Below are 13,712 nucleotides of genomic sequence, written 5' to 3' on the forward strand. Positions count from 1 at the left end.
TCTTTTTTTTTTTTTTTTTTTTTTAGTGAGGCAATTGGGGTTAAGTGACTTGCCCAGGGCCACACAGCTAGTAAGTGTTTAAGTGTCTGAGGCTGGATTTGAACTCAGGTACTCCTGACTCCAAGGCCGGTGCTCTATCCACTGCGCCACCTAGCTGCCCCATGCGCCACCTAGCTGCCCCTAAGTCATACCTTCTAATAAGTGTAGAGAGTAGGCCTGTGATTTCAATGATATATGGAGCTCCTTCTTAAGGAAATTTCTTCTGCCAATGCCAGTTAGCACCTTCTCTGCATATCAGTGAATGTAAAAAATCAAATATAGATCCCTGGGAAGTATTCAGATCTAGAGTAGGTTTGGGATTAAGTATAGACATATAGCAAAATAAAAACTAATAAGGAATGCTTGGAAAGGTATGAGAACAAGAATAGAAAAAAATAGCTTGCACCAGAAATAATGGACAAGTAGACAGAGTTAGAATAGGCATAATTTGAATAAGGTACTTTTTGACTATATTCCTGTGGGTCTTGTACCAATAGATGCTCAATGCGGGAGAGAGGCATGTAGTTGTAGTGGTTGCCTCTTTTGAACTTTTTTGTACTATTTAAGTTGGTTTAATTTGTTACATATCTTTATTTTTATATTCTTAGCCTATGTTAATTTTTGAATTAACTAAGTAGCTAAACAATTATAGAAATTCAGAACCAGAAGGAATCTCCATCACTTTGTCCAGCCCTCTCATTTTATAGATGAAGAAACTAAGGTTCAGAGGGATTGCTTTTTCCTACATCAAACCAGGTAGTTTGTGATTATCAGAACTTAGTACCCAGAATTAGATAAATTTATGGATGATAGATCTTATAATGAGATGTTGAGGGAAATATATTACTAGTAAGATTAATGACTGAATTTATATAAAGCATTGTTTACAAAGTGCTTTTACCACAACAGTCCTGTGAGTTAAATACCTCAGATACAGTGAGGAAACTCAGGCTTTTAGAATTTGAGATTGACCTTTGGTCACATAATAAGTGTTGAAGCTAGGACTAAATCTTTGAAGGCTGACGTCAGGGGAAGACAGTGCTGGGAAAGATTGACTGTGGCTAGATATGCTCTACTAGAAGGTATGTAGAGGACTAAAGATGAAATTCCATTGGTGAAGGATGCTAGTAGCTAACGTTAGGTTTTTGGACTGTTTTTCAATCTTGTTTCTCTTTTCCCTGTCTTGTGTAAATATGGATAATAAAGTAGGCTCTTGGTTTGTTAGTTGTAGTAACAAATACTATTGCTGTAACACTACACATCCCCTTTTTAACTGTTCACTTTTTTTTTTGGGTGGGGCAGTGAGGGTTAAATGACTTGCCCAGGGTCACACAGCTAGTGTCACGTGTCTGAGGCCAGATTTGAACTCAGGTCCTACTGAATCCAGGGCTGGTGCTTTAACCACTGCGCCACCTAGCTGTCCCCTACCTGTTCACTTTTGATGGCATTTATTAAATGTCTATTATGTATTCTGTATTTGGGGATACAAAGATGATTAAGACTGTCCTATTCATTTCAGTAGAAGGGAAAGTATACACACATGGATGTGAGTACCAGTGTGTGCTCTTGCCCAGGTGTGCATGTATGTGTGCATGTGTGTGGGTATACACACAAATATCTATATTAGATAGAACGTGGAAAGTTCCATGAAGTTAGAACAACTATACATCTGTAGCTCAGCTGAACAAAATTCTCCTCCCAGGATAATCTAATCACTCTAAATCTCATCACTGTGTTGCTAACTTAACCCCTTCCCACTTGCCTCAGCATCCCTTCCCCTCTTATTGGAAGTCTGGTTATAAGGGGCTGCTGGATGGCTCAGTGAATAGATCACCAGGCCTAGAATCAGGAAGACCTGAATTCAAATCCAGCCTCTGTGACCCTGGGCAAGTCACTTAACCTCTCTTTGCCTTAATCCACTGGAGAAGGAAATGACAAACCACTCTCTTGTCTTTGCCAACAGAAGCCCATTCAGTGGATAGTAGTAGTGTGATATTGTCCATGGGATCATGGAGAATAGGACGTGACTGAACGACTAAACAACAACATTAGGTTGTAACCTTCTTATTTGTATCCCTGTCACCTAACACAGTGCCTGGCACATCATAGGTTCTCAATGCATATTTATAGAATTGAACAATAGATCTTTTGACTATATAACTATATGGAAGATAGGGTTGTAGTAAGATTGAAATGTATTTGGTACCTTGTTTTAGCTTACATGTTTCTGTCCAAAAAAATTGCTGTACTTTTAAGTTCATAATTTTATATTCTAATGTGTTTTCTTTTTAGTACCAAGATAAAGAAGAAGTTGTTTTATGGATGAATACTGTAGGACCATACCACAATCGCCAAGAAACATATAAATACTTCTCACTTCCTTTCTGTGTGGGATCGAAAAAAAGCATCAGCCATTACCATGAAACACTGGGAGAAGCACTTCAAGGAGTTGAGTTGGAGTTTAGTGGCCTAGATATAAAATTTAAAGGTAAATATTTTAGAATTTTAAAATTATAAATCAGGCACTGAGAAATGCTTTAATCTATAAGTTAAATGTTTACATAGAAAATTCTATACATGATTTAATAAAGATTTCTATCGAAACATTTAGAAAAATTTTAGCTAGACTACTTTTGTAATCTATTTAGAAAAATCTTTGTTTTCATAGAGTTTAAGTGATATTCTTCTGGCAACATGTAAGTCTTTTTTTTAGTCATTATTGAGGGAAATGGGTATGGTTAGCTTGGAGAAGAGAATAGGGGCACATGCCTTCAGGCATTTGCCCCCACAAAATAGAGTTGGGAGCTGGGGGTGGAAGATGTCAAGAGGCCACTTTAGAGCAGCCATCAGGGAGAATTGTTAATAGAACTTCCTAAGAGTGGTTTGGGTGCCTTTGTGAGGTGATGGAATGGGAGGAGAAGCAAGTGGTAAGTGCTGAGCACTGGGTAAAATGCTGGGGATACAAATAGCTCAGCAAGGACGTGCCAGTGCTCAAATTGGTCACATTCTCATTGGATGAGACATTGTGTAAAGGAGGGTGCATTTTTAATGGCAGACAGAATGACTCAGTGGCTTTTGGGCCCTGGCAGCAAAGTAGCAGGCAAGATAGCAGGGCTGTGAGGACTATAGGGAACAATGGCATGGCAAATTTTTGTCAAAGTGTTGACATAAGTTGGACTCGGGGGTACTTCTGGTAGAGGCGGGAGAGTGGGTAGAGTGTCCAACACCGGTGCAAAGTAGGTAATGGGCATTTTGTTGGGGTAGAGGAAAGCTTGGCTGCTGGTGGTGTTCATTTGTCCTGGTGCCTTTTTTCAGGCTGGGTCAGGGGAAGGGAAAGTCCTTTGCTCTCTGCAGTGGTTGGCTTTTGGTGGTTCTGTTCTGCTTTGGAGTGGATGATATTTAATTATATAGGATTAGCAGACAAGGGGAAAAAGACCCAGAGAGAGTAGTGTCAGAAAAACTCAGGGAGGAGGGTGAAACAGAGAAGTCAGTAAAATTAAGGATTTAGCAAGTAAGAGATCATTGGTAATATTGGAGAGAGCTGTTTGAGTTGAGTAATGAGGTCAGAAGCCAGATTGGAAAGGATTTGGAAGTGAGAACTACAAATCCATTTCACATTTTGAATGAATGGAATATTTACTTAGGAGCCAGAGGAAAGAACAGTTATAACATGATGACAAATTTGTCTTTTTTAGCTCCTGATTTATGTGTTGAATACCAGGTCTGTTTTGTTTTGTTTTTTAAATCTACCGAGAAGCTTAGTTGTTCCTGAATTATATCCATAGAGTTGATTGCATTTAGGTTCTTTGAGAGCATAGACCATTTCATTTGTCTTTTTATCTCTAGTGCCTAGAATAGTTGCAGTTGTATAGTTAAAGGAAGCATTGGCAATGTGATTTAGTTGGGGGAAGCACTGGATTCTTAAGAGTCCTTGGGTTCACATTTTCATATCACTGTTTAATGCCTTTGTGACCTGGGAGTGTGGGGGTAGGGGGTGGCAGGAGAGATTGATTGATTGTGTTCTCCAAGAAATGTCATCCATTTTATCTAATTCTTTGGTTATTTTTCAACAAATTCTTTAGAATTTCCCTGTTGTTCAGATCACATCATCAATATGACAAGGACCTTTGATTTTGTAGGAACTCCTTTCACTGGTGCAGATCTTAAGCTGTCTATAACTTATGATCTTAGCAAGTTTTCTGAAGGCCAGAAAAGGAAATGACTTGCCCATGGTCACCTAGTTAATGAGTCTAAGGTGAAATCTGAAACCATGTCTAATTGACTTCATATCCAGCGCTCTTTCTATCCGTTATTATCATGCCTTCTTATCACACAGTGCAGGAGAAAAGAATGTTGGATTTGGAGTCAGAGAACCTGCATTGAAATCTCATTTCTGCCGCTTAACTAGGTGACTCTGGGCGAGTTACCTTACTTCTCTGGACCTTTCTAAATCTCTGTAAAATGAGGGAGTTGAACTAGATAGATGACTTTTAAAATTTTTTTGGTCATAATTACTAATTTCTTTCCGGAATGTTTGGACCAGTTCTCAGTTTCACCAACATGTGTTAGTATGCCTGTCTTTGCAGCTCTTCTACCGTTGGCTGATTGAATCATTTGTGGTCTTTGCCAATTTGGCAGCTAAAACCTCAGAGATATTTTGATTAAGAATTTCTTTTATTAGTGATTTGGACCAGTCTTTCATATGGTTTATCAATAGTTTCCTATTTTTTTTGAGAATCATTTTTGAACTTTTTATGTGATTTTATTAACAAGTTTTATTTCTTTAAAAATGGTTTATTTTGGGGGCAGCTAGATGGCGCAGTGGATAGAGCACTGGCCCTGGATTCAGGAGTACCTGAGTTCAAATCCGGCCTCAGACACTTGATAGTTACTAGCTGTGTGACCCTGGGCAAGTCACTTAACCCCAATTGCCTCACCAAAAAAAAAAAAGTTTATTTTGTAGGGTTAGGATTATGGATTTCAAGACCCATTTTTCTTAGAGATTAGGAGATTGTGCATGTTATTCTGATAGATATATTATTGGTTCCATGTAGATTGTGAATGTTACATTTTTATCTGCTATATGTACCACAGACATCTTTTGTTTCTTTTGAGATGCCACTTTTTGTTAAAGTTTTTTTAATCATCTGTATAATCAAACCCATTGAAAATTTCTTTTACTTTTTTGATTGATAACAATTGTTTTCCCCATGAGGTAGATTGTTCTCTTTTTTTCTTTTAGTTTGTGTGTTGATTTAAAAAAATTAAATCTTTAATGAAGTTAGTTTTTGTAGTGGTGTATGTATTGATATATGATGTGAGGTTTGACTCTGGACTCAATTTTTGCCTTGCAACTTTACAAATTTCCTACCATTTAAAAATTTTTAATTTAAAAAAAAATTCTTTATTTTTTGGTGAGGCGATTGGGGTTAAGTGACTTGCCCAGGGTCACACAGCTAGTAAGTGTCAAGTGTCTGAGGCTGGATTTGAACTCAGGTCCTCCTGAATCCAGGGCCAATGCTCTATCCACTGTGCCACCTAGCTGCCCCTATTTTTAATTTAAAAAAAAAATGTTATTTTAATTTTTTTCTCCAATTACATGTAAACATATTTTTTGAGTTCCAAATTTTTCTCCTGTCCTCCCTGCTCCTGAGGCCAATAAGCAATCTGAAATAGGTTATACATTACAATCATGTTAAACATAATTTCTGCATTACTCATATTGTAAGAGAAGGATCAGAACAAAAAGAAAAAAAAAACCCGCAAGAATAAACAAGAACAGTAACAAAAAAGCAACAACAAAAGTGAAAAGATTCCACAGTTCTTTTTCTGGATGTGGAGGGCATTTTCCGTCCTAAATCTTTTGGCATTTTCTTGTTTTGCCGAGAAGAGTTAAGTCTATCACAGTTGAGCATCTCACAATGTTGTCGATACTGTGTACAATGTTCTCTTGGTTCTGCTCATTTCATTCAGCATCAATTTATGTAAAGTCTTTCTAGGTTTTTCTGAAATCCGTCTGCTTATTTCTTACAGCATAATAGTATTCCATTACATTCACATAGCACAGCTTGTTTAACCATTCCCCAATTGATAGGCATCCCCTGAATTTCCAATTCTTTGTTACTACAAAAAAGAGTAGCTATAAATATTTTTTGTATATGCGGGTCCTTTTCCCTTTTTTATGATCTCTTGGGGATATAGACCTAGTAGTGATATTGCTGGGTTAAAGAGTATGCACAGTTTTAAAGCCTTTTGGGCATGGTTCCAAATTACTTTCCAGAATGGTTGGGTTAGTTCACAGCTCTACCAACAATGCATTAGTGTTTCCATTTTCCCACATCTTCTCCAACATTTATCATTTTCCTCTTTTGTCATATTAGCCAATTCCTACCAATTAAAAAAAAAATCAGCTTTTTTTGTTATCTTTGCCTTTTTTTATATCACCATAATTTCCCCCAGTGTCCCTCTTCACCTTCCCAGAGGGCCATCCCATATATTGATACATACAGATTGATTCCATACAAATGATATTTTTAAAGACAGAAAGAAGAAAAATAGCATAACTGTTCAATTTATTGAAAAAGTCTGCAAATATGTGCAATGTACCATACTCATTGCTTTCCTGCCTCTGAGGAAGAGTAAGAAGGGAGGGGGTATCTCCTCATTTTTCTTTGTTTCTTCCTGCCTCCCTTTCTCCCTCCCTCCCTTCCTGCCTTCCTTGTACTTTGTAATTTTGTAACATTTACTTCTTTTTTTTTAAAATATTTTATTTTATTTTATTTTTTTAGTGAGGCAATTGGGGTTAAGTGACTTGCTCAAGGTCACACAACTAGTAAGTGTTAAGTGTCTGAGGCCGGATTTGAACTCAGGTACTCCTGATTCCAGGGCCGGTGCTCTATCCACTGTGCCACCTAGCTGCCCCAACATTTACTTTTTTTTTTTTTTTTAAGTGAGGCAGTTGGGGTTAAGTGACTTGCCCAGGGTCACACAGCTAGTAAGTGTTAAGTGTCTGAGGCTGGATTTGAACTCAGGTACTCCTGACTCCTGGGCCAGTGCTCTATCCACTGCACCACCTAGCTGCCCCCAACATTTACTTTTGATAGGGTTTTTTGGGTGTTTCGTTTTTTTTTTTTTTACATTGTTGTAGCCATTGTGTAAGGGGCAGCTGGGTGGCACAGTGGAGAGAGTGGCAGGCCTGGTATCAGGAAGACTCATCCTCCTGAGTGCAAATCTGGCCTCAGACACTAGCTCTGTGACCCTGGGCAAGTTACTTAACCTTGTTTACCTCAGTTTTCTCATTTGTAAAATGAGCTGGAGATGGAAATGGCAAAGCCCTCAAGTATCTTTGCCAAGAAAACCCCAAATGGGTTCATGAAGATTTGGACCCAACTAAAAAATGACTGTCATTGTATATGTCATTTTTTTCTTGAGTTCTGCTTAGTTCTTCATTAGTTCATGTAGATCTTCTCATGCTTCTCTAGTCATCATATTCATTATTTCTTATAGCACAGTAATATTCTTTTATATTCATGCCACACCTTTTTTTAGCTATTCTCCAACTGATGTGCATCTGTTTTGTTTCCAGTTCTTTGCTATCATAAAAAGTGTTGCTATAAATAGTATATGAGGGATATCGGTACTTTGTTCTTGAAGTGGCCTCCTTGGGGTGTAGTTCATAAGTATATGGGGTATAATTTAGTGGAATTTCTGGTTAGAGAGTACAGACATTTAATTTACTTGATGTGATGTCAAATTTCTTTTCAAAATGGTTGTACTGATTCATAACTCTACCAGCAGTACACTAGTTTGCCTGTCTTCCCACAACCCCTGCAAAGGGGTTGACTATTCCTAACTTTTGTCATTTTTGCCAAATTGCAGTGTGTGAGGTGAAAAGTCGGAGTTGGTTTAATTTGCATTTCTTTTGTTATTAATGGTTTGGACTATTCTTTCATATATTTGTTAATGATTTTCATTTATTCCTTTGAGGACTATTTATATCCTTTGACCATTTATCTATTGGGCCCTAGAATTTTTTGGGGGAATAATGAGTCTAGGCCTTGGGTATTTAGCCTTTATCATTGATTTTGTTATATACAGTAGGTTCTGTTTGTAAGTTCTTTATTTTGTGAAGAGCTCTTTGTAAAATTACCTATGTAAGAGGGCATATCCCAAGTCAAGAGAAATGCTATTATGTAAGATTAAAAAGGTTTATCATTCATACCCAAAGAGAATGGGGCAGCTAGGTGGTGCAATGGATAAAGCACCAAACCTGGATTTAGGAGGACCTGAGTTCAAATCCAGCCTCAGATACTTGGCACTTACTAGCTGTGTGACCCTGGGCAAGTCACTTAACCCTCATTGCCCTGCAAAAAAACCCCAAAATGAACAAACAAAAAAACCCCAAACATAACCAAAGAGAACATTGTAAGATAGAATGAAAATTCATATCGTATTGACTTCTTTGTCTTCTGCACCTTAGAAGATTAGAATTGTAATGTTAATATGTTTTTAAGTTAGGAAGAGACCAGTGGAGAAGAAAGGCCTAGAAAAATTTGCTCATTGTCATATCATCTGGTCCCCCTCACCCCATTATTTGAAACAGTTTATGTTATAGCAGTCTTCATAAGCACATCTTAATTATTCCCTCACACTTTCCTACCCTGTTTTTTAAAAAAAATGTATATTTATGTCTTGTTTTTACATCACCTACGTTTTCCATTATTTTCTTCCCTCACCTTCTTCTAGAAAGCTATCCTTTATAAAAAAATTAGCAAAACTAATAAAAATATCAAAGAAGTCTGATGTTTTATTTGGTCTTCCACATCCTTGGTTCCTCTCCTCTGCAAACAAGTATGGGGGAAGGTGTCTTCTCATATCTTCTTTGGGACCTGGTTTGATCATAATAATTTTACAATACTCAGTTTTGATTGTTTTGCTTTTATTTCTGTTTATATTGTAGTTATCCATGTTGTTTACCAGGGTAGCTAGGTGGCATAGTGGATAAAGTGCCAAGCCTGAAGTCAGGAAAACTCATCTCCTTGAGTCCAAGTCTGAACATGGACACTAGCTCTATGGCAAATTATTTAACCGTCTTTGCCTCATTTTCCTCATTTGTAAAATGGACTGGAGAAGGAAATGGTAAACCACTCCAATATTTTCAAAAAGAAAACCCCAAATGTGGTCATAAAGAGTTGGACATGACTGAAACAACTGAACAATGATGTTAGTTCCCTACTTCTACCTACTTGACTTTGTATGAGTTCACATAAGTCTTTTCTATGCTTCTCTGTATTCATAGTTATTAAAATATGTTTATTAAAGAACATTTCTTTAAAATATACATGCATAATGTTTTCATATTTGTTAGTAATTTGAAAATGAATTTACCAGCCACAGTTAAATAATTTAGTGACAGAAATAAAAATTACTTCATTAAAAAATCATTTTTATAGGTGAAATTGTAAAAACAAATTTAAAATATATTCTTCTCTGAGAAGTATTAAATAACTCCAGATTACTAAGTTATACAGACTGACCTCATGTGGAATCTTTTTAGGAATAAAGTGTTGATCTATTCATCCTTATTGGAGTTAGTAGGCAGTATATTGATCATTCTAGTCTCATCTTATTGTTACTCCCCTCCTATCTTTTTTTTTTTTTAAGTGAGGCAATTGGGGTTAAGTGACTTGCCCAGGGTCACACAGCTAGTAAGTGTTAAGTGTCTGAGGCTAGATTTGAACTCAGGTTCTCCTGACTCCAGGGCTGGTGCTTTATCTACTGCGCTACCTAGCTGCCCCTCCCCTCCTATCTTATAGAAGATAAAACTACAGAAAAGTTTTAAATTCAGAAAATAATAAGATGAAGGAAAGTGACTTTTTTCTTGTGTGTTTTTCATGGTATACCGTGGTCTAATTAGAATATTTTAACTTAAGCAGATGATGTGCAGACCAACTACTGTGAAATTGACTTAGACAAAGCAAAGAGAGATGCTTTTGTATATGCTATCAAGAATCACTACTGGTATCAGATGTACATTGATGATTTACCAATATGGGGTAAGTAAATACATAATTTAAAGTGTATTTTGACATTTTCATAGTCAGCATTATTTATTTAATCACTATGTACCAAATTGGTTACTGCCTTTATAGTGATAAAAGTAATCTCTGCTCTGTACATGTTTACATTATATATAAAAATAATTCATTTTACTATGTTGTCATAGTTTCCTATTACTAATTATAAATAAGCATCATTCTTATTAAAACCAAATTAATGAGGAAACTAAATCCAGCCTATGTTGAGGGAACAAGATGTTTTACAGAGTGAAACAAGGTTAATTTGAAATTCAGAGGTTTAAAATAAACTTGAAGTTAAAGTAGTTTTGAGGGGAATGTTTCATACAATGGAAAAGTGGGTTTAAATATAATTTAGTGGTCTAATTCTGGCTCTTGATTAGTAGTATGGTATGGTTAAGTTCTTGTGAATATCCTTAGTTTTTCTGTTATGTTTTTTCAAAAATTCATGTTTGATTCAAAAACTTTTGGAATAGTTAGCCTTTGATAAACTATATTAGTCAGGGGACTTTCGTGTATAAAATCCATAATGGTATATAATCCAAAAGTTATCTAATTGTAGAATATTTTTAGAATTATATTTGAATTTTTAAATGCCTACTGTTCCTGAACTATATAGTACTTATCTAGCTTCTTAATTCAATCCCCTTCAATTATTTTCTGCTTACCTAACTCTCCATATTGGCTATGAATATATAGAGTCATCTATTAGGCAAATAAAGAACACCTTAACTTAATCTGTACAATCTAAGTGAACATTCTGTCTAGTTCATCCTTTTCCTTGGCTAGGGGAAGTAGGGGTAGATGGAAATGAGAACAGTAATTAAATATTTTGGTTTAAACAGCTTTTTCCTAGTACCTGAGTTCAGTGTAGGGCAGGAACTTTAAACTTTGGCTCCAGGTTATATTTTAGCTGATTCAGCGTTGATTTCATCTTAGAAATGCTTCCTTTTAATGCTGTAATTTATAAGATGAAATAAACTAATAAACACAGTTGTTGTTTTGAATGGTGATTATGTGTGAATGGTAAACAGTTTCCATCAATGGCCATACAAAATGGTGGCAGCATGATGTAGCTGAATAAGCCTTGGATTTGGTATCACAACAACTGAAGTCAGTTCCCGACTGTGCTGCTTAGTGTGTGATTTTGGACAAATCATTTCATCTTTTGGGGCCTCAGTTTCTTTATCTCTAAAATGAGATTATTGATCTAATGATCTTAGAGGTCGCTTCTTGCTCTAAGCTGATGCTCCTGTGATTCCAGGCGCCTTTCTTCTCAGGCAAGCTGCTGCTTCTCTTTTTAATGCATATATTCTTCCAATTACACGTCAAAACTTTTTTTGGGGGGGGGTGGCTTTGAAAAGAGCCTTTGTTTTGGGACAGGGCGGGGAGGGGGGGGTCACGAGCAACTCCTGGGGCCGACTGGTTTGCTTAGAGCTGGTGTGCTTGGTGATGGCCTTGGGGCCCTCAGACCTTCCAGATCCAAATCCTGTGATCATATATGGGTTCTTCCAGGTGTGAGGAACAGAAGAATTAGGTCAAGAAGAAAGATGCTCTTAGGTCCCCTTGAAGTCTCTGATAGTCTTTTTCTTTTTGGTGAGACAGTTGGGGTTAAGTGACTTGCCCAGGGTCACACAGCTAGTAAGTGTGAAGTGTCTGAGGGAGGATTTGAACTCAGGTCCTCCTGAATCCAGGGCCGGTGCTCTATCCACTGTGCCACCTTGCTGCCCCTAAGCCTCTGATATTCCAAGAATGACTGTTAGGCCTCTTGCCTTCTCTGGTTGAGCACAGACATCTAAGGAAGGAGTAGTAGCTGTGGGAAGATGGCATGTAAAGCAGAGTCTGATAGGTGGAGGAGTTGGCCATGAAACCTCAGGCCCAGGTGATCATTACTTCGATCACCTTCCTTGCACAGTGATGAATACAGCCTTGCCTCCTTCCAAGTCTTAAGCTTTCCCCAGGGCTCCAGTTTAATTGTCGCAGGTCTCAATGACTGGAGGTATAGCTGTGAGTTAAGGGAAGTTGAACATCTAGATTGTGGGAAGATACTATTTTAAAAGTTTGACCAGAGCCTTTACTGTCCCTTCCTGTTTTGTCAGAGGTCAAATGAAGATTCATTTCATTCATGCACTCCTGTTTTCTGTTGTTTTTTCTTACTTGGAATAGCTGAGCAAGAGAGGAAAAGTCAGTTACATTGCTGGCTCCACAGTGACCTTAGCAGAGATAGACTAAGGTCTAGCTGTTTTACAGATAGCAGCAGTGGAGGGATTTTATGTTGTCCTTATCTGGGCCCTTATGTACTAAAGTAAATGAGGGAACTATGCTAGGTCTAAGAAAAATTTTGGACCTAATGGGTTAAGAGAGCATTGTTACTTAAAGCACAAAAGTAGCCCCAACACAGAACATGAAGTTCTGAGATGTAATTTAAATTCTCACAGGATGGTGGCCTCCTGATTTCTGAGGTGGCAGGTTATTGAGAGGAGCTCCTCTGACTTGTGCAGAGTGGACCATGCTGTTTATGTGGGCTGTTCTTTAACATATATGGGGGTGCTCATAACTGCTATTGATGACTTGTGACTAATCACCACCTAGTAAGTCTTAGAATGCCATACCAAACCAATTCTCTTTTTAAGTCTATTAATGACAAGAAAGCTTCTCTAGAAGAATACTTTGGAAATAAATCTACACAAAATAATGGTATGGCCTAGTTTTTTGTGAATTGAAAACCAAGGATCAGTCAGCAAACCAACAAATGTTTTTGGACTAATACTGTCTTCAGCACTTTGCTAGATTCTGAGAGCAATAAAGACACAGATAAGACTAGGTCCTTACTCTCACAGAGCTTAATGTCTAGTTGGTGCTTGCAGCAAGCATATGCTTTAAATGATGATGTAACAACAGTACTATACTACAAATAAGTATTACAAGATTGTTAATGCTAATTGGAGTTCAGAATAGGAAGTCCACCTGGAATAGTTTGGACAAGTGTTTTGGAGAAAGCAGAATTTAAACTGGGCCTTTTAAGGATGGACAGGATTTGGATGGGTGAGGAGGGCATATCAGTCAGTAGAAATGTCATGAACTGAGATATGGGGAAAGAAAAGAATAGGCCTTTTGTGGAGGGCAGTGAAATACACATTTGGTTGGAGAGGAGGTTCATACAAGGGATTAATAGGAGCTGCATTTTCCATGTCTTTACATTCTGTTCCATAATGTTTACATCTGACTTCCAGCCACAGGTGCAAGGCTGAGGTATTTGCCCTTGTTTCATAGGCAGGTGGAAACCATTTTCTAGGTGTTTGACAGGGAGAGCAAACAAAGGCTTCATTTGGGAGTTATTGCTAGAAGTAGAGTTAAAGTGGGAGTGATTGCATTCCTTGATGTGACCAGTGCAAAGGTAGCACAGGTAGGTGACAGAGTGACATACTGGAAGAACAGGAAGATTGTAAGAGTGCCAGAAATGGAGTCATGTATGACCAAGTTGGAAAGGTGAAAAAAGGATGTTTACCAGAGATATTGTGGAGGTAAGGACTGGTCAATTCTGACTTAGATCTGTGGGATGAGGATGAGGGATTGTGAAGAATCATAGTTAATATC

General features: G+C 37.5%; 1 protein-coding gene across 2 annotated transcripts in view; it reads left to right on the forward strand.

Annotated features, from left to right (window-relative positions):
* The window catches only part of TM9SF3 (transmembrane 9 superfamily member 3), a 69,658-nt gene that overhangs the window by 14,212 nt on the left and 41,734 nt on the right, over positions 1–13,712 (forward strand). Inside the window, exons 2-3 of one of the 2 annotated variants that reach the window (XM_043982543.1) lie at positions 2,332–2,527; positions 9,975–10,094. In XM_043982543.1, coding sequence (XP_043838478.1) covers positions 2,332–2,527; positions 9,975–10,094 — 316 coding nt within the window. Of the gene's footprint in view, positions 1–2,331; positions 2,528–9,971; positions 10,095–13,712 lie in introns of both variants that reach the window. The other variant, XM_043982542.1, reaches the window with a different exon arrangement.

This window comes from Dromiciops gliroides, chromosome 2 (assembly GCF_019393635.1).
Source record: "Dromiciops gliroides isolate mDroGli1 chromosome 2, mDroGli1.pri, whole genome shotgun sequence".
In the NCBI taxonomy this organism is placed as follows: domain Eukaryota; kingdom Metazoa; phylum Chordata; class Mammalia; order Microbiotheria; family Microbiotheriidae; genus Dromiciops; species Dromiciops gliroides.